Source organism: Sus scrofa, chromosome 2 (assembly GCF_054392235.1).
Source record: "Sus scrofa isolate SSC_HxYL_T2T_F1_AM1 chromosome 2, Sscrofa_HxYL_maternal_Yorkshire_Landrace_v2.0, whole genome shotgun sequence".
Taxonomy (NCBI): domain Eukaryota; kingdom Metazoa; phylum Chordata; class Mammalia; order Artiodactyla; family Suidae; genus Sus; species Sus scrofa.
Genome location: NC_139384.1, coordinates 2,298,159 through 2,323,166, shown reverse-complemented (window position 1 = coordinate 2,323,166; position 25,008 = coordinate 2,298,159). Strand labels below are relative to the sequence as shown.

The window sequence follows — 25,008 nt, the reverse complement described above, 5'->3', positions numbered from 1 at the left end:
CCCCTTCCAGCCCTGGGGACCTGGACACCTGCTGCCCAGAGGGTGCTTTCGCCCCGAATACCCATCTTTCAACTGTTTCTCCTCCCAGGAATCCTTTGCTCACCCATCACCCCCACGCAGCCCTGCCCACCCCGGCCTGGCCAGGGTTTGCCCTCCCCGGGGACTTCCTCCGCGGAGGAGGGAGCGCGCGCGCGGGGGGGGGGGGGGGGGGGGGAAAGGGGAGGGGGAGGAGGGGAACTGAAGCAATTCCTTTTAGCTTTCAAAGTATGAATCATTTTATGTGTTTCTGATGTTTTTTAAAAAGATGGTGCATAGTCATTAAGACTTTCAGGTCCTACAGAAAATACTGAAAAGAGAGTTCCCATCGTGGCTCAGCGGTTAACAAACCCGGCTCGTGTCCATGAGGACGCAGGCTCGTTCCCTGGCCTTGCGCAGTGGGTTAAGGATCCGGCGTTGCTCTGAGCTCTGGTGTAGGTGGCAGACGCGGCTCGGATCCCGCGTTGCTGTGGCTGTGGCGTAGGCCGGTGGCTTCAGCTCTGATTTAACCCCTAGCCTGGGGACCTCACTCCATATGCCATGGGTGGGACCCTAAAAAGGCAAAAAAAGAAAATATTGAAATCCCCAAAACCCCTTGGGGCCAGAGGGGGACTCTGGGCACAGAACCCTCTAGTCGTGTTTATTTTTGTAATAGAGACACACAGAAATTTCAATTTTTACTAAAATGAAGATATTCTGTATATATTATGTGAACCCTAATACAGCAAAGCATTTTACACCTAGAGGAGAATTGGTTTTAAGTCTCTCTTTTTCTCTAGAAAATGTATATGTTTGGGAGCTTTGGAGAACATTAAGAAATGGAAAGAAGAAAGACTCGCCTGTAGCCCCCAACCCAGAGACGGCTTTGCGGCTTGTCCATCCCTGCCTGGGACGCTGGGATGGACAAGGTTCCGGCCACCCCTCATCCCCCCGCCTGCTCTCCCCAGATAGCGCCTTAAGGACTGGGTGGCTGCAGCCAAGGGCGGCCAGGGCTCTGCCTGCCTTCCCGCAGGCTCAGGGATGTGGGTGAGGGACCCCAGCCTTGACTTTTGAGGAGCGGGGGAGTGGGGAGGGGCCTCCATTCTTGGGATGAGGAAGGGGGCAGCTTCAGAGATGCCCCAGGAAATAGCTGAGGGGCCCCCTGAGGGGCCATCCATCTGTGTGCCAATGGAACAGACGGGCAGCTGGCCATGTCTGGGACGTGGGATAAACAGCCCACTTGAGACAGATGGGGAGTGTGGGACCACTGGCCTCAGAACCGCTGTGGGGGTGAACAGACACCAGCCCTTCCCCAGTCCTGCAGAAGGGCATGGCCACCTGGTGGGACGGGACTGTCACAGGGCTGGGCCCCATCCTGCTGGCACCTCTCCAGCCGGTGGCCGTGACCGCCAGCGAGCCACCTGACAGCAGGGAGCCCAGTCTGCAAAAGGAGATGAATGATCCCTCCTTCCCGGGGTTGGGGACCAGGCGCGCGGCCAGGCTCGCAGAGGGCGGACTGTGCTAAAGCCCATCCCGACCTTGAACGGCAACCGCATCACCTCTCCGTCTCCGGGCACAGCTCCAGACGCCTGCTCCGACCTCCGCACACCCACCGCGCTGCCTGCTGGTGTCCTGCTCAGTCATCTGGGTCTGCCCTTGTGTCTGTCTGTCCCGGACACCAGGAGCATCCTGGCGGCAGGGGCACCCCTGCCCTGGCTGAGCATCCAAGGTGACCCCCCTTGCCCAGAGCAGCCCCCAGCCCCACCCCGAGCTGCATTCCCTGTGCTCGTGTTCCTGTCTCACTGGAAGGGGAGCTCCTGGCGGGAGATGTCACCCTGGCCTGAGAACCGTGTGGCAGGGAGGAGGGGCCTGACCAATATGTGTGGAATGGACGGACCAGCGGGTGGGGGAACAGGCGATGGCATGAATCCATGGTATGGCCAAAACGAAGCGCCCCCGAACAGAATCAGACCAGACTGGTCCTGGGTCCTAGTGACTTCTCAGCCGGAGCCTGACCGCTGATCTCGTGCCAGGTGCTCACGGCAGAGTCCAGCCAGCCCAGCCCGTCACCTACCCAGCCACACTCCCCCTTTCAGCCAGCAAACCCCAGTAGAGCCAACTCAGGGCCGGGGGCTGGGAGGGAGCTCGAGGGAAGGTCGTGTGGCCTCTGTCGCCAAGGAGCTCAGTGTCTGGAGAAGGGACAGACACATCAACACAACCCAAAGACGGCATTTGAGGACTTCCCTGCTGGATCAGCAGGTTAAGGATCCGGTGTTGTCACTGCTGCGGCTCAGGTTCGATTCCTGAAACTGGGAACTTCCACATGCCACAAGTGCGGCCAAAAAAAAAAAAAAGAAAAAGCAAAAGCAAAAGAAAACAGTCTACAGAGACAGCGAGTGAGTGGCGTGCAGGTGCCAGGCTCAGAGGTTAGGGAAGCACCGTTTGCCCCCATTCGCCCTTGGCAATCATTGGAGTGCCTGCCCCTTTGTACCCGCATGTGTCCCTGTGTGGGCGACACATCCTCTGGTCACCTAGTGTGAGGGAAGCAGGAGGGTCACATGTCCCCACTCGGAAAGCAGAGGAAGCTTCCAGGAAGGGGTCTGCACTCACACAGCGGTGTAGGATAAGGAATTCTGCCATCCGCGGGGGGCCGGCTGAAGAGTGCTACCCACGGCGCCTGCTGAGAAGAAAGAGACGAGGGGCCCCCAGGGGAGGAGGCTGTGGCCTCTGGGCCCTGGGTGGAGAGCGGGTATGCACCTGGCATGGGACAGAGGACATGCCAGGGGACATGGGTACGAGACTCACATGTGCCCTTGCCCCTGTGTCTGTGTTTCCTACGGTTCAGCTCAAATCAGATGCGCGTGGTGTGAACCAGTGGTCACGGTTCGTTGGTTTTGGGTTTCGTTTGGCTTTTTTCCATACTGTTAACCCTTCTCACAACATTTGTTAAGAGTTCCCTTTTCTGTGAAGTACGTGGGTGCCTTTATTGTAAATCACTTGATCGCGTATGGCAGGTCTATTTCTGGACTCCGTTGCGTACGGGCCTGTCTGTCCTTGTAGCAGCACCGCGCTGTCTTAATTACCAGCGTTAAAGGAAGTCGCAAAGTCAGGTGGTATTAAGTCCTACAATTTTATGTTTCTTCTCCAAGACTGGTATTCCCATGCAAATTCTAGAATCAGGGATTTCCGGTCATGGCTCAGGAGATTAAGAATCCAGCTAGGATCCATGAGGATGTGGGTTCAACCCCTGGCCTCGCTCAGGGGGTTAAGGATCCGGCATTTCTGTGAGCTGCAGCATAGGTTGAAGATGTGTCTCGGATCTGGCATGGCTGCGGCTGTGATGTTGGTTGGCAGGTGCAGCTCGGAATTGACCCCTGGCCTGGGAAGGTCCATATGCTGTATGCGTGGCCCTAAAAATCAAATCAAATCAATAAGTAAAACAAACAAAATAAAGCTTAGAATCAGCTTGACCATTTCTTCAAAAATCTACTGAGGAGTTCCCCTTGTGGCTCAGTGGGTTAAGAACCTCACAAGTATCCATGAGGACGTGGGTTTGATCCCTGGCCTCTCTCAGTGGGTTCAGGATCCGGTGTTGCCATGAGCTGTGGTGTAGGTCGAAGACATGGCTTGGATGTCCCGTTGCTGTGACTGCGGTGTAGGCTGGTAGGTGCAACTCCGATGCAAGCCCTAGCCTGGGAACATCCGTATGCCGTGGGTGTGGCCCTAAGAAGAAAAACAACAACGACAAAAAAACCCTCTGAATCATGACATCTGCCTCAAAAGAAAAGTTCTAATAGACAATTTCTGCTAAGAGATCTCGTTTTTCTGGAGACGTGGCTTTAGGATTTGTTCAGGTAGGTTGGTTTTAGCTTGCTCTTGGTCTGAAAAAGAGCCCTCAGTCCTTGTGTGTGGGTCGAGGACTCCACGTGGTCTACACTCCTCAGGTGTGGCCCTTTGGGGATTGCCACGGAAAGCCTAAGGTGTTTTAAAGCGTCTCTACCTCGGCGAGACTTGAATCCAAACCACCCCAGCCCATGGCAGCTGCTGATACTTCAGTGACTTCATCGTCCAGCCCCTGATGTCGAAATATCCCCCTGGGCGTGCCCATTTCAGGACCTGCCAAGGATTGGAGGGGTATCTGCACACCGGGGGGGGGGGGCTCCTAGCTGTGTACCTCTCTATTCTAGAATTTTCCCCTTCAATCTCCAGTCCCTCTGGCAGCCCCAACTCCAAGCTCCGTCTTCCCGCCCAGCGAGACCTACCGCTTCGTGCTGCCTCCACCCTCCAGGACCACCACGGGGGAAAAGCTGGACAGGTGTGGTGCTCACCAGTTTGGCCCCTGCCCCAGGAACGTGTGGGAGGCTGAACACGTCTACACCCTTTGTGCCGTAAACACTCCATATGAAGCACCGATCGCTAGAGGGACTTTTTTTTATGGCCACACCCACGGCACATGGAAGGTCCCAGGCCAGGGACTGAATCTGAGCCGCGGCTGTGACCCACATCTCCGCTGCAGCAACACTGGATCCTTTAACCCCCTGTGCCAGGCTGGGGATCGAACCCACACTTCTGAAGCAACCTAAGCTGCTGCGGTCAGATTCTTGACTCGCTGTGCCCCAGCAGGAACTCCCAGGTGGATTTTTTTTTTTTTTTTTTTTTTTTTTTTTAGTGACATGACTATAAGCTGCCTACATGAGACATTTTATGATTTTTTTTAATGATTTTTTTTCCATGATAGCTGGTTTACAGTGTTCTGCCCATTTTCTACTGTACAGCAAGGGAACCCAGTCACACATAAATGTATACATTCTTTTTTCTCACATTATCATGCTCCATCATAAGTGATTAGATATAGTTCCCAGTGCTATACAGCAGGATCTCATTGCTTATTACAGGAGACATTTTAGATTCAAAAGTAGGAGTTCCCGTCATGGCTCAGGGGTTAACGAATCTGACTAGGAACCATGAGGTTGCGGGTTCGATCCCTGGCCTCGCTCAGTGGGTTAACGATCCGGCGTTGCTGTGAGCTGTGGTGTAGGTAGGTCATGTGGCCCTAGAAAAGGCAAAAAGACAAAAAAAAAAAAAGGAGAAATAGCGAACTGTACAATGATGTATCATGCAAACAACTAAAGGAGAGCTGGGCGGCTACATTAATACCAGACAAAGCAAACTTTAAGTAAGACACCGTTACTAGAGATAAACCAAGACATTTTTTGAGGAATAAAGGACCAGCCATAAAATAAAACACAATTATACATGCCTGTGCTTGTGGAATCCTAGGAAAAGCCCCCTGAAATATATTCATGCCTAATCCGGGCAACCTGTGTGTGGTCCCTTAGAGGACAAAAGGGACTTGGCCAGTGCGGTCAAGCTAAGCATCCTGAGGGGAGGAGGTTTCCCAGGGCAATCACAAGAGTCCTTGCGAAGGGATGCAGGAGGACCACAGGATGCAGGCAAGTGGAGGCAAGGGACCACAGAGGCAGAAGATGCTACACCAGGGGCTGTGACGGTGGAGGAAGGACCACGGGCCAAGGGTGCAGGTGCCTCTAGAAGGTGAAAAAGGCCAGAACAGGTCCGCACCCCACCCCACCTCCAGAGTCTCCAGACGGAGGACAGCTCATCCTTTTAGACTTTACCCTCCAGAACTATAGGCACCGTGATTGATAATAAAGTTACCTAATTAGCCAATTAATTACTTGCCTTAAAAGTATCAGATGTTGCTGCAAGCCACCACGTTTGTGCTCGTTTGTCAGAGCAGCGAGAGGAAACTAAGGCAAGCTGGTTCCTTCCCGTCCCTGCCTGTGTCTCTACTCTCCTGGGCCACCCAACAGGTGCTCTTTATTTGTTTCCAGAGTTTCTGAGAATGGAAAACAGTAGGGCTAGTCGGACTTCACCTACTCTGCCAAACCAGAAACGGAACTCATCTTACACTTTCTTTTTAATGGAAAGTGTTAGGATATGGGAGTTCCCTGGTGGTCGAGTGGTCAGGGTTCAGCGCTTTCATTCCTGCGGCCTGGTCTGGGAACAGATCCCACGTCAAGCCGCTGCACGCCATGGCCAAAAAAAGGAATAAGGAGGGAGTTCCCATCATGGCTCAGTGGTAACAAACCCGACTAGTATCCATGAGGATGCAGGTTCAATCCCTGGCCTCGCTCCGTGGGTTTAGGATCCGGTGTCCTGGTACCCGCCTGCCAGCTGATCTTTGCCGGCCAGAGCTTCCGGGGGCCATCTGTCTGCATCTGGCAGCCTCCAGCAGCCCCAGGCACCGAGGTGGGGGTTTTGAGAGACCAAGCTCGCTGTTCAGAGCTGCCAACCAGGATGCTTCACGGCCTCGAGATGGCCCAGCACCTCCAGCAGCAGGGCCCCTGCTTGGCCCGGGAGCTCACCAGACGCCCCAAAGGCGGGCCCTCGGCGGTCATCCCCTGGTCCAGATGTCAGCCCCTGGGGACCCAGCAGCCCGAGGGCAGTTACCTTCAGCGGCATTCACAGACCGTCTTAGTTGCCAGCCCTTAACCACTGGGACATTGCCCATCCAAACCCAGTGGTCTAGCCTCTCCTGAGCTTCAGGGGCTGGCACCCCTCACCTGCGTGGCCCCCTTTCCCACCAAGGAGGGGCGGGGACCAGCCAGCCTCGTGCCTCGTGCAGACGGGCCTCTCACCCACAAGGACCCCTTCTCTGCGGTCGCCCTGAGCCCAGGTCACAACCATATCACTGTCGTTTCCCGGATGGAAGAGGAAAGTGAACGGGTCTTTTTTTTTGGTGAAACATGGGGAAAAACCAACCCAGGGAGCGCCCACGTTTCAGGAACAGTGGGGGGGAGCGCGTGTCTTTGTGTGGGATGCGCGACAGAAGGAGTGTGGCATCGAACCCCCTGCAAGGGGAAGATGCTGCCCCCCGCAACCCGGGTGGGACCCCTGCATTTTGCAGGTGGAGAGGCCGAGGCCCAGACCACGTGGGGCCTGCCTCCGGTCACGGCTGGGCAGCAGCAGGGCGGGGCCTCCTCTGGCAGGTGTGCGGGTGCGTGTGCGGAGCTGGCCCCCAGCCCCGGGGGGACGTGAGGAGGACCCTGATGTCCCAGCCCCACGGGATGTGCAGACGGGCAGGCGCAGGTCTGGGAGAGAGGCCCCCCCCCTGCTGCCAGCCCCGCAGACGGGCACGCGGCCCCCCAGCAAGGCGGTGGCAGGTGGCCTGCGCCGGGCTAATGGCCTGGAAGAGCTGGGCGGCGGCAGGGATGCTGATTAAGGACATTTGGCACTTCCCGCGGGGAGCCAGGCCCCGTCTCGTCTCATCTCGCAGACAGACAGACGGAGAGGTCCCTGGCACGCTTGCTCCTCGTTAGCATCTCAGGAAGCCGCCCCTCAGCACCTGTGCGCAGAGAGAAGGCCAAGGCCTCGGGGTCAGCCTTCCTGGAGCAGATCTGAGGACGGGCTGCCCCTGCTCCTCAACACCGCCTCCCCCTTCCCTCGCGCCTCTGAAATCCTACCGTCAGCAACGCGCTTGAGGAGAAGGTGGGACCAACTGATTGGCCAAACTAGAGACGGAACCAGCAGAGCGAGACTGGCTCTCAGCGCCAGGCTAGGAAACATGGACCGGAAAACATGGCATGGGACGGGCAAGTGTGCGAGGTGACATATGGCCCCTGCTGCCCTGCCGAGAGGGAGTGGGGGCCCACAGGCCCCAGGAGAGCCCAGGGTCAGCAATGCCACCTCATGCCAGGTTCATGCATGGGCCTCATTTCTACTGTTTTATTACAGCAGCACCATCACCATCACAACCGTTATCACCACCACCACCACCACCACCACCAGCATCACCAGCATCACCAGCATCACCACCACCACCACCGTCACCACCACCACCACCAGCATCACCACCACCGTCACCACCACCACCACCACCACCACCAGCATCACCACCACCACCACCACCATCATCACCACCACCACCAGCATCACCACCACCACCAGCATCACCACCACCACCACCATCACCATCCTCAGCATCAGTCTCTAAATTGTCCCTGACACCAGCCTCTTCTGCAGATCTAGGCACCAAGCTCAGGTGGGCATGGAGGTCAGAGCTGTGTTTCTAAGTCGGCGCTCTCTGTATTGGGCACAGGCCTGCTCGGTGCTCAGGAAACACTGAATAGGAGAGATGGGGGAGGGGATGCCAGAGGAGGGCGCGAAGGAGGGAGGGAAACCCAAAAAAGAGATGGAATTTTCACTCTTGACTGAGACTCCCAAATTCCCTGGGCAATGAAAACGCCCCAGGCGCCTTGCAGCTCGATGAAGGGCCATTGCCAAACCGTGTGGTTCCCTGAAGCAGGCCCCGGTCCCTTCCCCGGGAAGGATAGCCTGCCTGCCCTCTGCAACAAAAGGAAAGCTCAGAGGGAGCACCCCCCACCCCCTTCCCTCAGGTCCGCAGGTGTCCCCTGTTCCTCTGTGAGCTAGTACATGCTCTGTGTGTGTCGGAGAAGGTGACTGTGCCCAGCTCCACCCCAAAGACGCCCGGGCTCGGGTCGGACAAGCCCTGGGGCCCCCCTTTCCTGAGAGCTGTGTCACAACAAGGTCTGACCCAGGGACGTCATGCCTGGGACAATCTGATGGTTGACATGAGCTTGGATGCGGAGTTGGCTGCTCCGCTGTGGTCCAGCCCAGGAGCAGTGGTCCCACCCCGCCCACAGACCTGTGTGGGCTTCACGCCCTCCCCTGGGGGGGCAGCAGTGATGGGCCATACCCCACTTTGTGATGACAACATCTGTAAACGGGCAGGACAGGGGAGCGTCTCTGAGGCAGGGACAGTGCTGCCTGGTGTCCGCTTGGGAGTCTGTTGCTGCGGGATGGGTGAGGAGTGGGCTCCCCCTGACCCCTGCTCCTGCAATTCCAGGGTCCTGCGGATCAGCTCAGAGCCCCCCCACGCCACCCTCCCCCAGAGCAGCTTCCACTGCGGGCCCCAGCACTGACCAGAGCCTGGAGGCTGAGGTGGGGCAGCTTACAGAGCCCAGCTTTGCCACCACCTGTCCTGGGTTTTAAGAAGCCACTTTGCATCCCGAGGCACAGAGAGGCCCAGGACCTGATGCGTGGGTGGCAAGTGTATCAGGAGCACCCAGGCCACGGACCTCCAGGCTGTCCTGCCTCCGTTTCCAAGCATGAGCTGGGGCAAAGGAGCCGTCCAGGGTCGCATTCACAAGGCTGTGGAGGGCAGCCCCCCGAGCCCTCTCCCACCCATGACTGAATCCTGCAGCTTGGGGCCACTCCGGGCCAGCAGCAGAACTCAGTGTGTTAAGGAGAGGCTGGCAGAGACAAGCTGAGGGTCAGAGCTGGCCTTGGTGACACATCCCAGGTGAAGACTCTCTGTCTCACTGCCCTCCTCCCAGCCCCCCAAGGAGTCACCCCCTCCTCCCAGCCCCCATGGGACTCACCTGCATCCCACCCCCTCCTCCCAGTTCCCATGGGACTCACCTGTATCCAAGCCCCCCAAGGACTCACCTGTCTCCCACCCCCTCCTCTCAGCCCCCATGGGAGTCACCTATGTCCCAACCCCTTCCTCCCAGCCCCATAGAGAATCACCTGTAGGTTGGGGACCTGTAGCTTTCCCAACCCAGCTTCCAAAAAGGGTCTTGTCAGCTAAGCTCCTGCAATGCCCCAGGCGTTCTATTGGGCAGAATTGGGCAGGGGAGGGGTGGGAAGGGAAGGGCTGGGCTGGGCTGGGCTGGGGGCTGGGGGCTGGATACCTGAAGGGATGGAGAATTACACTAGAACACAGGAAGCAGGGGCTGAATTCCATGTGCCCCCAATTTGCTGTGTGACCCCAGGCTGTCACCCACCCTCTCTGTGCCTTGGGCTCTGCCCCACCTCTCCCTAGAGGAAGAAACCACAGGAGGTCCTGGGGGTGCCTTGGCAGGAGGGTGTTCTGGTGTTTAAAGATGACTCCTTCCCACGTCATCTCTAAGCAAACCTGCCACGGAGAGGCACGGCTGCCTCGGGATGTTAGTTAACACCCCAGCCTGCACCTCGGACCGCAGACGCGGCTGGGACCAGACCTGCCTGGTGCCCGGAGGCGGCTGCAGCAGCTGGTCCTGCTGGCGGCGGCTCGGGGCTGCAGGGGACAGCTGCAGGCTCCGGAGAACTGGTCTTCTCCGCACCCCCAAGAGGCGCCCATCCCTGCAGTGACCACCTGGCGCCAGCCCAGCTCCCGCGCCTTCGCCGCACAGCCCCAGACACCTGCCCCCAGCCCCATCTCGGTCACCCCTTGGTCCCTCCCCTCGTGACTCCACAAGCTCTGGAGCTTCAGTGTCCCTGTCAAGAAGAGCCTGGGCTGGGAGCCGCCAGGGTCCTTGGCATCGGCTGAGCGGCTGAGCCCTCTGCCAGCAGAGCCTCTGGGGATCAGCCTGGAGGAGGGAGGGAGCCCTGCCCTCATGCCCTGCTGCACGGTGAGTGCCACCCGCCTGGGGAGGGGGCTCCGCTGGACCCCAGCAGAAGGATCACACTGCCAAGGCGGTGGGCGCCTTGGAGTTGGATGGGGGGCGGGGGGCGGGGTCTGGAGCCGCGTCGGGTAGGAGGGGGCTGGGGAGCAGCAGGAGACAGAGCCCATCGGTTTTCTGCTGACTTCTTCCGCATCTGGGGGCTGACACACTGGCCAGGTGGGGGCCAGTTCTGCCCCCCCGCCCCAGGTCCCTAGGCAAAGCGCAGGTGGGGCCCCGAGGGACAGCATGTCCCAGCAGGTACAGCACCCCCAACAGTGCTGCATTGCACCCACGTCCCTCCGGCCCGGGCAGTTCCAGCCAGCGCCGCCTAGAGGGGAAGCCTGACAGGGCAGGAATGCTGGGGCTGGCAAGGCACAGCTGCCCGGCTTGGTCATTGTAAAGAAGCCTCTGCCCATCAAGGCCTTGGGCTCCGTCTTCTATGCCTGTGACAATTTCTTCCTAAAAGACCAGACTCAAAAAGGGCTCTCTCTGAATTTCTGACCTAACTCTGCACTGGGAGAATAACTGACAAAGCCCAGAGGTGTTCGAGGCAGGGATGGGGAACCTGACGGGTGCAGACCAGGGAGCCAGGGAGCGGAAGCTGCGGTCGGCAGGACTCCGTGTCCCCAGCCCCCCGGAGGCTGGCAAGGCCTTTGTGAAGCGCTGAGGCTTTGGAGCCCAAGGCCAAGTCCAAATGCCCCTTGAGGGCAGACCAGCCTCAGGCCTGAGGTCTTGGAGGGAGCTGACCCTCAGCCCGAGGTCCCCGGCACCTGGCAGGGCGGGACACAGTGTCAGCTCTTTGGACTGAAGGCTCCTGGGAAAGGAGGGCCAGCCCCCTCCCTGGCTCGAGAGGTTTCCCTGTGGGACACGTGGGGCAGCCCAGCTGGACTAAGACCTCCCGGGTCCCGGTCGGCGTGGGGGAGCTGCGGGCCGCACACAAGTTCTGGGAGGGAGCGGGTGTGGGTACGCATCCCGGGTAGCAGTGATGGTGACCTAGCATCACGGGTGGGCCGGAGAGTCTTGCCAGCCCGTGTGCCCCAGGTGCCCGGGAAGGTCAGCTCCTTGGCCCCCGCAGTGGTCCAAGGCTGGGAGGGACCTGGCCACCATGGCACTCTCTCCTGTGCTTACGTAGCAGGCAGTCACTGCACATTGTTCCAGAAGGCTAAGATGCTGTAGGTGAGCTGGGCGGGGGGCGGAGTGTGGCTGTAGCACCGGCTCTGGACCCTGGGGGGCGGGGGGCACCTGCGGGGCTGGAGCTCTGAGTTTTCCACTAAAAGCAGAGACTGGGCTCGTTGACTGAGCAGCCTGTGCGGAAGCACGTGAAGTGAAAACAGTGTCCTGGGGCCCGGGTTCAAATCCCTGTCACTCCCCAGCTGTGTGTCCCTGAGCAAGTGCCTGCCTTCTGCCTCTGCTTCTCCTTCCCCGTCCGTGGACACTGATCATCGCACCCACCTCGCCCCGCTCTTGAATTAAAGGAGCCCCCAGGCGTGGCGGGGGGCTGGTTCATCATAACCCAATGCTACACCCCAGCCGGTTGTTGCCACTAGAAACGTAACTGAACACTCCTTCTTTTGATGTTGCATTTCCTGCTCATCTTTGAGAACCAACGAATTTGTTTTAAGTCTCAGATAGGTAGATAGCTCTCAAAAGGCTCGTCCTGTGCCCACGGGCCCATGAAACCCCCGGGCTCCGGGCATGATACCCCAGCACTGCTGTGGGCTGTCCCCCAGGGCAGCTATCCCCACGGGTGGGAACCACCAGGCCCTGCAGGAGCCAGCCCTGGGTCTGAGCCTCCCACCCTAGCGGGTAGGACCCCCTGCAGAGGCCAGCAGGGAAGGTACCCCTCCCTCCCACAGATCAGTCCCCCCAAAGCTGGGGGAGGTAGCTTTGATCAGCACCCTGGGAAAGGAGGGCCAGCCCCCTCCCTGGCTCCCTCCCTGCAAGGAGCCCTGGGCTGGGCTGGTGCCCTCCCAGGAGGCGCTGACTACTGGTGCTGGAGACGAGGCACCACCTGCTACCCCTCAGGGGCCTGTACTGCCCCAAGCTGACTCCTGGATGCTGAGAAGGATGGTAATTGGGCCACAGAGAGAAACTTCAAAGCCTCTGATGCTCCAGGTCCCCCTGCCCCCCAGCTGCCAGGGAGGAAAAGGGAGCAGCAGGGGAGGGGAGATGCTGAGCCTGCAGCCTGGGGGCCCCAAGGCTGAGGCTGCAGGTGGGCAGGCCTCCGGGGCCTCCCCGCCACCCCCACCAGTTCCCCACCTGCTGGCCTTCCCTCTGCAGGGTACCCCCAAAGCCACGAAAGATGTCCCCTAGAGCTTTGGCTGAAGCCACCGGCTGGTGGTTTGGGGTGAAAACCCCCCTTTTCCTAAAGCCAAACCCGGGTGATGGGGTAGAATGGGGGCCTGGGAGCTGTGGCGGGAGCTGGGAGCGGGCGGTGACTCTGCATCAGGAACGTTGGGGGTGCGATGTGCTGGGGCGTGTGGTGGTGGGGTGTTTACTGGAGGACGGGGGCCGCAAGGGTGGCTGGGCAGCCCCAGACCAAGCCTCCCGACTGGGCTCCCACCCTCCTTTCCTGAGCCTCCGCTGTCCCAGGTCACCTCACTTCACCAGCCCTGGGGGGTCCCGCCTCCCCCAGACCCTCATCAGACCCTCACCCCTCCTGCTTCTCCTGGCCCCCCAACATACCGAGGGTCGGGCCCCACACCCCAGAGGAGCCTGCTCGGTGCCAGCGCCGGGGTGACCTGGGTGGTCCCAGAGCCCTCCTGCCTCTTGTTTCTCATTGGCAAATTTCTCATCTCAGCTGGCTGACTGAGTCGGGAGCCAGCGTCTTCTGGCTGGCAGTCCTCAGCTGGCCCACAGTTTGTCCTTGTCACACACGTGTCCGTCGTCCAGACCCCACTCCCCCCCGGCACCTGCGGCCCTCAGCTCTCCTCCTCTCAGCTCTCCTCCCCCCACCTCCTCTGGCTCCTTCTCCAGGCCTGTTGGATTTCGGGGGGTGGGCAGCTCTCGCATCAGGGAAGCAGACGCCCCCCAAATAACAAACCATCTTCCACCCACATCGTCCTCCAGTTGGCCTTGCCTCCTGCATTAATGGACAGGGCGCATCAGACCCCACAGCCCTCCTCGGACCCCCAGCTTGGCCGTCCATAGTAGTCCCCTATCACCAGCGGCAGGAGCGGGGCCGTGCAGGGCCTTCCCCTCGCCCACGTCTCAGACCCAACATGAGGCTGTGCCAATGGGGCCACCTGGACACCCTCAGGGGCTGAGCAGGGGAGAGGCCCCCCTCCTGCTGGCCCCAGTCCCTGGGGGTTCACGGGGGTCAGGAAGAGCGCAGCTGCAGCTGCTGCTGCCGAAGTTCAGGGCCGAGTGGGGAGGGGGCTGCTGCATGAAGGACTCAGGGAGCTGCCTTTCCTTCTGCGGGTCTGCTGTCTCTCCGCCCAGACTACACCCTGGCAGGGGGGCCCCTCCGCTGGGCTCGCCACGGGCTCCACCAGGGTCATGACCTGGGACGGACCGACCGTGAGACCACCACCCGCCAGCCCACCTGCAGGGCGGGCCAGGCTCCTAGGGCCCCTCCAAGGCAGAGCAAAGTCAGCAGACAGGCCAGGCTCCGGCAGGTCAGCCGGTCCTGGGCTGGAGCCCTGACCCCCCCCCCCCCCCCCGGACAGTGGAGGCCACCGCCACAGACCTCAGAGCCTCCTGCCTGGGCTGGGGCCACCCGCGTCGCTGTCGCGGACACCTGCAGCCGGCGGAAGCACAGGCCTGGTCTGCGCCATCCTTGTCAGGTGTGCGAAGGAGAAAAGTGGCCGGGCTCCTGGCACAGATGCGGCCCGTCAGCCGCCTCGAGGGACAGCTCGCCCCACCCACGTGCAGACTCGCGCTCACTCTTCTGCCCTGACAGGCTCTCCGCATCGTCCAGGGGGCAAGGGACCCCTGAGACGATTCTCTTCCTCCGAGATGGACAAGGGTCCCCCTCTGGTTGCCGCTCACAGGCCATGTGATCGAAAGAGGGGGTTACTCCTGCAACGCTGGGATCAGCGTCCTCAGGACCCCCGCCCTCCCCCAGACCCTTGTCAGAGCCCCAGGGTCCCTCCATCTTCCTACCTGCACGATGGGCGTGGACTAGTTTCCTCGAGCTTAAACAACTCATATCTAGCCTCTGTCTGGGGCCAGAAGGCTGAGCTCAAGTCTCTGCAGAGCTGCTTCTTCCTGGGGGCTTGAGGGACCAACTGGGCCCAGCCCCTCCCCAAGCTCCTGGGGTTTGCTGGCCATCCTCGTGCTTCAGCGGCTTGTGCAGACATTACCTGATCTCCGCTTGGCATCCTGGGCCAGCTGCTCCCTGCAGGTGAACAGAACCAATAGGAGTCCGTCGCCTCTTTCAGTGGGGCTCCCTTCTGCCGGAACCAGACCCACGCATCTGCAGGGAGACTTCAGGTCAGTTATAACAAAACCCGAAGACGCAAGTGAGCAGCTTGAGAAGTTTCTGGGTGGTCCAGGCTCAGGCCATGGTGGCCCTGGACAGCCGGGCAGGACCCCAGCCTGGCTTGTTCTTGCCCTAAGGGTTGTGCCTTGAGTTTTTCCGGCCTCCCCATCTCTCCCCAGAGCAACTTCCTTTCTTCCCAGCAGGGGTCAGTGTGGCGCAAAGGTTTGGCCGTCTCCCCACATTTTCCGGGTATGGCGTGGGGAAGAGGGGACAGGACAGGCAGGGACCTAGCAGAGACCCTGGCTCTGCCGGCTGAAGCCAGGGGCTACCACGTCCACAGTGTGACTGCCCGTGGCCAGGGAGCTGGGGCAGCACTGTGAGTTAGTGAGCTAATGAGGATGGCTGGGAACCAGCCCTGGGACTCACCCATCCTGAGCCCTGGCGTTAATGGAGCATGAATGGGGCAGCTCCTGCGTGCCAGGCACAGGGGCCCATCATTCACGGGCATCCTCTCACTCAATCCTCCTAAAGACCTGGACGAGAAGATGTGACGAAAATCTCTACAGATGGAGGCCGAGGCTCAGAGAGGCTGAACGACCTGCTGTATTGTCTACTGGACTGAAGTTTCAGACGTCTTTTGATGAGTCATGGCTGCTTTTCTCCACCTCCTCTCTCCACATCTCTCCTTAGTGGGAGGAGAAGAGGATCAAACGTTCCTTTTAGATGAAAATGATTCAGCTTTTGTTCCCCAGTAAGAAGGCAAAGCTCCTTAATGAAAGACTCGTGATAAGCCACCAGCAATCACTCACACACTAGTATGAATTAGGAGACCGAGCTCTTGGGACCAGTTCATAGCAGAATGGGGAGCAGAGCAGCGGATCATCAAGCAGGAACAGAGAACCCCATTCTGGATTTAAGGGGGGCTCTCTAGGCAAGGGGTACGCCCTGCAAGAGAGACCTAGAAAGCAGCAAACGCCCTGCAGAAGGAGGCAAGTTCACCCTCAGCCCTGTCCACCACGGGACCGAGAGTCCCCGGCACAGCTGCCCAGCTGGGCCCCTGGTTTAGCCCTAAGCGTTCCCTTCGCGCCTGTGTCCGAGGGGCGGGGCCACCCTGGTCCTCAGGACACACAGAAAGTGGAGGCCTATGGTTCGGGGAGGGCTAGGCCAACCCTTCCGAGACCTCCGCCCGCCTTTCCTCCAGCCTCCTGTTTGTCTGGAAGGATCTCACCAAGGGTCCCCTAAACTCTGCCCTGGCCGGAAGAGCCAGAAAGTGCTGGAAAGAGCATATGGGCAGCTGGGAAAGGGTGGAGCTGGCCGCGCGCGGGCCCGGGGGCCTCCTTCCCAGTCGCCCATGTGGGCCCCTCCCATGCCCCTGTCCACGTGACGTTGGGGTATGTGTCCCCAGAGGCTCCAGGGCAATGATTTCCTGGGGCGATGGACCCTGGTAGATCCCCAACCCCTCCCTTGAATGCCCCCCTCAGAGCTGGAGCTGAGATCCCAGCGCCCCTGCGGTGGGGGACGTGACCACTCCAAGTGCTTTGCTCCTGGCGACCTATTGATCAGAGAGGCAGGCGCGGGGAGGGGGGTGAGTGGGGGGGGGGCATGTGCCCTCACCCCGAGACTTCCTGCTTCTGGAAAAGCAGCTGATTCCAGCCGGCGTCCCTCCCTCCAGGGCCCCCACCCTCCAGGGGTGGGGAAGACCCCCCCCAGAGCCTAAGCTTCAACGCTGGTTCCCTGGGCCTGCTGCCCGGCTCAGCGCAGGAGCCCATGTGGGCGGAGCCACCAGGGGTGGGGCTCGGGGGCTTCCACGGTCCCATGGGAACTAATTCGTCCCTGCAGTTTCTCCACCTCCGGGGGTAGGGGACAGCCCGCTTCCTCTGCACCTGGTGGTGGGGGGTCTGGGCTGTGCCTGAGGCTATAAAGGAGAGCGCGGGCCTTTTTGAAGGAGGTGGGACTCCCAGAGCACAGGAGGCCACTGACCCAACTCCGAAAACAGGCCAAAAGTGAGGAGGAGGGGCGAGAGAAACCCCCGGGGGGGGGGGGCTTTTAGGGGACATTGAGGTCAGTCCCTATGCCAGCCAGTCCCTGCCATATCCCACCGCCTCTCGCCCCCTTGCACAGGGCCCACAGACCCCGCTCGCTGCCGAGTTACCCACAGAGCCGGGTCCCAGAGGGAGGAGGTGAGGCCAGGGGAGGCAGGTGCTGGAGCCCCGCCCTGCGCAGAGAACAAACGCATATTTACACAACAGGTGCAGGTAGACGGAACAAAACCTCCCGGATCAGAGCAGGCGGGAAAAATCTCCCAAGGACACCAGGGTCCCCTCCACCCGCCCCCCCAATGCAAGCTGGACACTGAGCCCCGCTAGGTACCTACTACTCTTCAGACCCCGACAGACCAACCCAGACAGGCACACGCCACAGCCACTCAGGTCCAAGGAAGTTCGGGGGAGGTGACTGAGCTGGGGGACATCCAGGAGGGCTTCTAGGAGGAGGCGAGGCCAGAGCTGACGGGGCTGGAGGAGTGGGCTCTCTAGCAGAAGTGGTGCAGGCTGGGATGGCGAGTCCAGGTGGAGGGAGGACAGTAGGCACACGCTGGGCTGAGACACGTGACCTTCTGCTGTTTGATCTTCCCGCCCTGAGTGTTCTCGGCTCACGTGCAGACCAGCCCTGGTGTCTGGCTCCACACTCACACCCCTGGCTGCATTCTAGAAGCTGCTGGTTCCCAAGAGCGTGGCCATTCACCAGACCTGCTGCCTCCCCCTCTCACAGCCTCCCCTCCACCTGGCTCTTCCTTTAGAACCTTCCTTGTGTGGCTCAGTGGCCCCCCGGGAGCCAGGCATCTTAGCTTTGCATAAGCGTAGGCATCACCTGGAAGCTGAAAATGCTGGCACCCTGGTCCCCTCCAGAAATCAGTGGGTCTCCCCAGGGACCCTGGAATCTGCATTTGGCGGCCCTGTGCTGATGATCCTTAAAATCGGGGCCACATGTCTAGGAACCGGTAGGCACCAGCCCTTCCGATGAAGCCAGGCCTGGGGCTGGACGCAGCGGCGCCATCAGCCCTCTGCCCATGTGCAAAGATTTACCAAGGTGGGTGTGCCCAGACCGGCAGTACCGCCCCCACCACAGATCACAGATGCTTGTCCTGGAGCCTAGGGTCTCATCACAGTTTCCCAAGGCGTGGAAAATTCCCAGTACTTACAACAAATAGAAGTGGAGCTCGGAGGTCCCGTTGTGGCTCAGCAGGTTAAGAACCCGACGGGGATCCGTGAGGATGTGGGTTCAATCTCTGGCCTCGCTCAGTGGGTTAAGGCTCCGGTGTTGCCGTGAGCTGTGGTGTAGGTCGCAGACTAGACTCTGATCAGGCGTGGCTGTGGCTGTGGCTGTGGTGTAGGCTGGCAGCTGCAGCTCCCATTCCACCTCTCGCCTGGAAATTTCCACATGCCGCAGATGCAGCCCTAAAAAGACGAAAAAAAAAAAAAAAAAAAAAAAAAAGAACAACAACAACAACAAAAAGAGGCATGAATAGATAAATAAAAGTGGAGCTCTTGAATTTTTCCCCAGCGGCCCAGCAGTTAAGGATTCGACTGCAGCACAGGTTCAATCCCAGGCCGAGGAACTTCTGGGGGGGGGGGCAAAAAAAATGGAGCTCTTGCGGTTAAATGAAGGGCGCAGACCCCAAATCTGACCCCCCATGGCCCAGCCCCGCCCTCTCCTTATTCTCTCATGACCGTATCTGTGGTTTTCAACCACTAACGCAGCAGATGAGCGACTTTTCTGTGATCGGCCCCTAATTTTATAAAATTGCTGTTTACGCCAAAAATTACCTTCTCACTGTACGGGATGCTTGCTGTGAGTGGCCTGTCCCTCCTGCCTCCCAGGCCATGCCACTGCCGCAGACTGGACCGCTCGGCGACTCCCAGCTGCGATGGGGTTCCAGGGACACCCCCGCCGTCCGAGGCCTCTGTCACCAGCACCTCTGTGGGAAGAGAGGAGCAAGAGAGACCCGGGACAGCCCCGTGTGGGTGCTGGGGTCATGGGACAGGTGCCTCCAGGAGCTGAACGAATTGGGGTTTCAGGCTGTTGGCACCACGTCCGCCTGGGCCGGGCAGGAGGGGTGGGGGCGGTGAGCAGCCCCACCCCCTCCATGATCAGTGGCGTTTCCAGGGCCAGCAGCCCTTGTCCAGTGACAGGACGGAATCGCTTACCCCCTGGAGCTAAAAGCCATTGATCAGACAGCAAAAGAGGCCACTGCAGACACGCAGGGCAGCCTCTCCCCTCAGCAGACTCAGCTGCAGGGAGGCTGGGACAGGGCCCAGCCAGGCTCCTGGTCCCCTCCGAGCACCTTGCCAAGGACCATCCCGCGGGATCCCCCACCCCCCGCCCAGGCCTGAAATCCACACCTGGACCTCCTGGCAGCAAGGCCCTGCCGGCCCCCCTCCAGGCTGGCCGGCACCCCGGCTGCGTTAGGGCTCTCCAGCCGGGTGTGTGGAGGTCCAGGTAAGAGGAGACAGATCGGGGGAGTCAGCTCCAGTGGTCCCAGAGGCCAAGGACTCCCTCCACCACCACCGCGGGGATGCCTGCGAACCAGGAGGTCCAGCGTCCGGGGCAGAAGCTGGACCTCGCAGCTCAGGAAGTGAGTGAACCCGCCCGTTTCCAGCCTTTCTGTTTCATTCCGCCCCACGTGGATTGAAGGACGCCCGGCCCCATTCACTAAGTGTGGCGGTCAGACACCCATCCTTCCAGAAACACCCCGCAGACACACCCAGAACATTGATGCGGATGGAAGCAGCCCTTGGCCCAGCCAAGCTGGCATAACATCCGCCGTCCCAGCAGGCTTTTGTGACACCCCTTCTTCCGACTCCTCCCGGCTGAAGAGCCCCTTAAGGACCCAGCTGGGTCTCACCGCTAAGTGCGTACAGGACGGAGAGCACGTGGACAAGGACGGATGGACGTGAGCGCGTGCAGATGTGGCTGCAGTGGTTACCCCTCGCTCGTTCCACGGATGCGGCGAGCCACTCGGGGCGGGCAGAGGGGAGGCTGTGTGGCTGCGGGTGCGGTCCCAGTGGAGGGAGGGGCTGCGCGTGGGGTCTTGACCTGCATTTCCCCGGTGGTCTTGGTGTCGGGTATCATTTCATGGGCTCCTTCACCAGGTGCGTATCTTCTGGGAGAAATATCGATTCAAATCCTCGGCCCGTTTGTGAATCTGGTGGTTCTTGCTGAGGGGTAGGAGGTTTTTATCCGTTCTGGATTTTATTTATTTTACTTCTTAGGGCCACACCCACAGCGTATGGAGGTTCGACCCCAGGCTAGGGGTCGAATGGGTCAAATACTAGCTGGGTTCTTAACCCACTGTGCCACAATGGGAACTCCCTGGACATTTTTTAAAGTTGCAAGACAGGAGTTCCCACTGTGGCTCAGTGGTAACAAGCCCAACTAGTATCCATGAGGATGTGGGTTCGATCCCTGGCCTCACTCAGTAGATTAAGGATCCGGCGTTGCCGTGAGCTGTGGTGTATGTAGGTCGCAGACATGGCTTGGATCCCGCGTTGCTGTGGCTGTGGTGTAGACCATCAGCTGCAGCTCCGATTCAACCCCTAGCCTGGGAACTTCCATATGTCATGTCATGGGTGTGGCCCTAAAAAGACAAAAAAGGAAAGAAAAGGGAAGAAAAAAGGAAGGAAAGGAAGGAAGGAAGCTGCCAGCGGCCTGAAGCAGAAATGTAAAAATCCCAAACCTGAATATGGGCTAAGATTGTTTCCACAAAATGGGGCCACAGATAGAAGCCAAGGCCACGTGGTCAGTGGTAGGACGGCAGAGCCACTGTCGTTCTGCGGGACGGGGGTGTGGACGTCAGGGAACACGCGTGCTCCTTAGGGAGTGGGAAGGACGGGGAGGCGGGCTGCCGGCTGGTGGTGCCCGGGCAGGGCCACATCCCCAGCCCACTCTCACCCCAAGGGGATTAAGGTGGAGACAGGAGCTGAGGCCCCTCCTGGGGACCCAGGCCCTGCCCCCGAGGGAACACTGTCCTCCCCCGGCTTGCTTTGTCCTCAGCAAACGAATGAGTAATGACCCCTTTCCTCCTGTGCCTCCCACCCCGGGCCACCACAGGCCCCTTCCTCCTGGCCAGCAATCGGAGGTGTGAGCGGCAGGGCCGGCCTGTCCCAGCACAGCCCAGGATACAGGAGAGCCAGGCCTGGCCGGGGCCTGCCCACCCGGCCTCCCGCTGCTGCGCACACCTGCGCCTGGGAACGGAGCCCGAGCCCCGCGTCTCCGGAGGACAGCCCCCCCGCATGTCCACGGCCAGAGCCCTCCAGGAAGAGCGGGCAGAGGGCCCCTCAGGCTGTGGTGACAGGCACCGCTCCTCTTCTGGCCCAGCACGAGGTCCTGCTCATTTCCCGGCCGGGCTGTCTCTCGCCCAAGTTCAGACACCCCGAGGCACCTGATGTCCTGCTCCTCTGGCCTCCGCCCTGCCCTCTGGAGGCGCCACCGCCTGCCCCCGGCCCCCGCCTCCAGGCCTGCTGGCATCCACGGCACCCTTGCCCTGAGCCGGCCCGACAGCAGGTCACACCAGCCTCAGCTGGTGCCTCGTGTCTCTGAGCCCCACCCCTAAGTCCTGAGAGCCAGACCTTGGAGGGCTTTGTCCCCAAGGCCAGCCCTGATCACGAGACCCCAGGCACACGGGGACCCGAAGCATCTCTGGACAGGGCCAGGTCTAACCCCGCACACTGCGCCGTCTCTGGGGCACTGGCAATGCCCACCACGTGCCTCTGGTCAGGCCAAGCCCCTTCCCACGCACGTCCCCTTCAATGTACAGGCTGCCTTTCACGTTGTGGCTTCACCGCACAGGTGCAGTTTTTTGTTGTTCCATTGGTGTGCGTGCCTGAGGCGGGATTATATTCTCTAGGGCTCACACTTTGCAGTGTTCTGCTGCATGGGCCTCGACAAACGTACGTGGTTGTGTAACTGCCACACAGTCATGAAAGAACACGGCCCCGGGAACTTCACATGCCGGTATGGCCAAAAAAAAAAAAAAAAAAGAGAGAGAGAGAGAGAGAGAAAGGGAGAAAGAACAGTTCTGGAGTTCCCTGGTGGTGCAGCAGGTTAAGGAACTAGTGTTGTCGCTGTTGTGGTTCAGGTCCCTGCTGTGGTGGGGGTTCGATCCCTGACCCCGGAACTTCCATACCCTGTGATGGGGGCCCCCCAAAAAAAGAGCAGTTCCACCCCCTTTCAGCATTTCCTGGCATCTCATCGGGTGTTGTCGTGAGCTGTGGTGTAGGACACAGACGCAGCTCGGATTCCGGGTTGCTGCGGCTCTTGTGTAGACTGGCAGCTACAGCTCCGATTGGACCCCTAGCCTGGGAACCTCCAGGTGCCGTGGGTGCGGCCCTCAAAAGACAAAGGACAAAAAAAAAAGATATTCCCGGCATCTCTTTGTGGTCAGGTCACACCACCCCCGGCGCCTGGCAAAATTGCTGTGTTTTCTGTCCCCTAGAGCTTGGCTTTTTCCGGAGTGCCCCGTGAGTCCTACGGTGTGTGGGCCTCTGTCTGGCTGCTTTCACCCAGCCCAACGCTTTGAGTCCCACGTGCCGTCAGGTGTGCCTGTCCTTCGTTCTTCGGTTGCTGCGTCGTTTCCCCCCGAGTGGACCCACCGCCTTTCATCTGTCCATTCACGTTCAAAGACAGTGGGGTGCTCCGGTCCTGGGTGATGACGGCCGAAGCCACTACCAACATTTGCACGCAGAGTGTGTGTGGCTGTGAGTGCTTGTTTCACTTGGGGAAGCACCCGGGGTGGGAACGGCCCCGTCCCACGGTCAGTGTATGTTCTCCTTCAGAGGAAGCGGCCCAGCTCCCCCACCCAAAGAGGCCCCACCGTTTGCATTTCTCCAGCTGGGCGAGGGTTCGGCAGCGTGCACGCCCCGGCTGGCACCGGCGGGTGAGGTCTTGGCGGAGGTGGTGGTTGCAGGGGGGGTGCAGAGGCCCCTCTAACAAGTGCAAAGTGACAGCGAAAAGTGGTGCGCGTCTGCCCTTCCCAGAGGATCAGTGATGCTGAGTATCTTTTTTTGTGCTTTTTGGCCATCTGTATTTCTTCTTTGGAGCCACTATTGAGTTTTGAGAGTTCTTTATAGAGTCTGGTACCAGCCCTTGATTGGATATGTGTTTTGCAAACACGTTCTCCCAGTCTGTGGCTTGTCTTTTTATTCTCTTCATGCTGTTTTTGAAGGAGAAGAAGATTTTAATTTGGATGAAGTCTAATTTATCATTTTATTCTGGTATGAATTACACTTTGGGTATTAAATCTAAGAAACCATTGCCTAACCCAAAGTCACAAAGATTGTCTCCTGTTTTTTCTAGAAGTTTTATAATTTTACAGTTTACATTTAGATCTATGATCTACTTTGAGTTAGTTTAGGATGCCAGGTATGGGTCAAGGCATACATAGGTGCGTTTGGACGTTTGCATGTGGACATCTAATTGCACCAACATCACTTGTCACCGAAAATTACCTTTCCTCTGTTGAATTGCCTTTGCGTCTTTGTCGAACATCGATGGACCACGTATGTGTGGGTCTGTTTCTGGACTCTCTGTTCTGCTCCACTGATCTCGGTGTCGTTTCTCTTGCCAATACTGTACAATCTGGATTTATGCACCTTTAGAGTAAGTCTTAAAATCAAGGGGACAAATCCTCTAATTTTATTCTTTTTCAAAATTGCTTGACTATTCCGTGTATTTTGCCTTTCCGTGTAAATTTTAGAATCAGCTTGTCAATTTCTACACCCCAAAAATCCTATTGGGATTTTGATCGTGAATGCCTTGAAGCTCTCGATCAGGTTGGGGCAAACAAACGTCTTAGCAATACTGAGAGTTCAAACTCGTGAAAACGTCCCTCCCTTTGTTTCAGTCTCATTTTATTTCTTTCGTCAGTGTTTTGTATTTTCTGATAGCAGACTTTTTGCATATTTTGTTACATTGCGCTTAAGTAGTTCGTGTATTTTGGAGTTATTTTTAGTGGTATTATAGTACTGGTTTATTTATTTGTTTTATGTTACTTCCAACTGTCATTGGTAATGCGCAGAAATACAGTTCATCTCTGTGTCTTGATCTTGTATCCTGACATCTTGTACAACTCGCTCACTAATAGGTTTTTAAAATCTGTCCTTTAGGGTTTTCTACGTAGACGAATGTGTCGTTTGTGAACAAAAACAATTTTATTTCTTTCTTCCCAACATGTATACATTTTCTTTTCTTTTCTTGTCTTATTGCACTGGCTAGGACTTCCGGATGCTGTTGAATAAGAGTAGATCAAATGGACATGTCTTCCCAGTTTGAAGGACGAAGCACTGAGTCTGTCACCATTGAGTATGATGGTAGCTGCCTGCGGGTTTTGCATAGATGCCCTTTATCAAGTTAAGGAAGTTTCTGACACTGATTTTCTTAGTGTTATTATCACTAATGGATGTTGAATTTTGTCAAATGCTTTTCCTGCATCCACTGAGATGATTATATGGTCTGGTTCCTTTGGTTTCTTGCTATGGTAAATTACACTGATTGGCTTCCAAATGTTGAACCAGCCTTGCATTCCTGTGATAACGTGCAGTTGGCCGTGCTATATACTGCTGGATTTGACTTGCTAATAGTTTGTAGAAGATTGTTGCCTCTACGTGCATGAGAGTTCATGACTTCCCTCACCTTTGAGGCATCTACCTTGAGAAAGGTGTGGGGAGACCCACTGGGGAGGAGGTCAGCTCTGACCTCCAAGAGCTCATGACTGACTCCAAGAGTCACATGGATTGTTGGACTACATTGTAGAAGACAATGTGGTTCAAAAAAGACAGTGTGTCTCCCCGGTACCTCCTCACTGGAGTCTCAGTAGTCCCTTGAAACCTGGGAGGTGCATTTTCATTTAAGGACAAAGTGGGGTGGGGTGGGGAGGACTGAAGCACCAAAATATGGAAGTCATCTAGCTGAGGGCAGAGCCAGCTAGAACCCTGATTCCTAGTCCAGCCCCTGCTGACTTGACTGCCTTTGATTGGAAACCTCTGTTGTGAACTGAATGTTTATGTCCCCCCAAATTCCTATGTTGAAAGCTTAACCCCATGTGGTGGT

The 25,008-nt window shown here is 58.3% G+C and overlaps 1 protein-coding gene across 1 annotated transcript in view; it reads left to right on the top strand.

Moving 5' to 3' along the window:
• The first annotated feature begins 9,840 nt into the window (after positions 1-9,840).
• Positions 9,841-25,008, top strand: part of OSBPL5 (oxysterol binding protein like 5) — an 84,484-nt gene continuing 69,316 nt past the window's right edge. Inside the window, exon 1 of the mRNA XM_085010428.1 lies at positions 9,841-10,448. Within this exon, the coding sequence (XP_084866554.1) occupies positions 10,434-10,448 (15 nt within the window). The 5' untranslated portion in view covers positions 9,841-10,433. The remainder of the gene's footprint in view (positions 10,449-25,008) is intronic.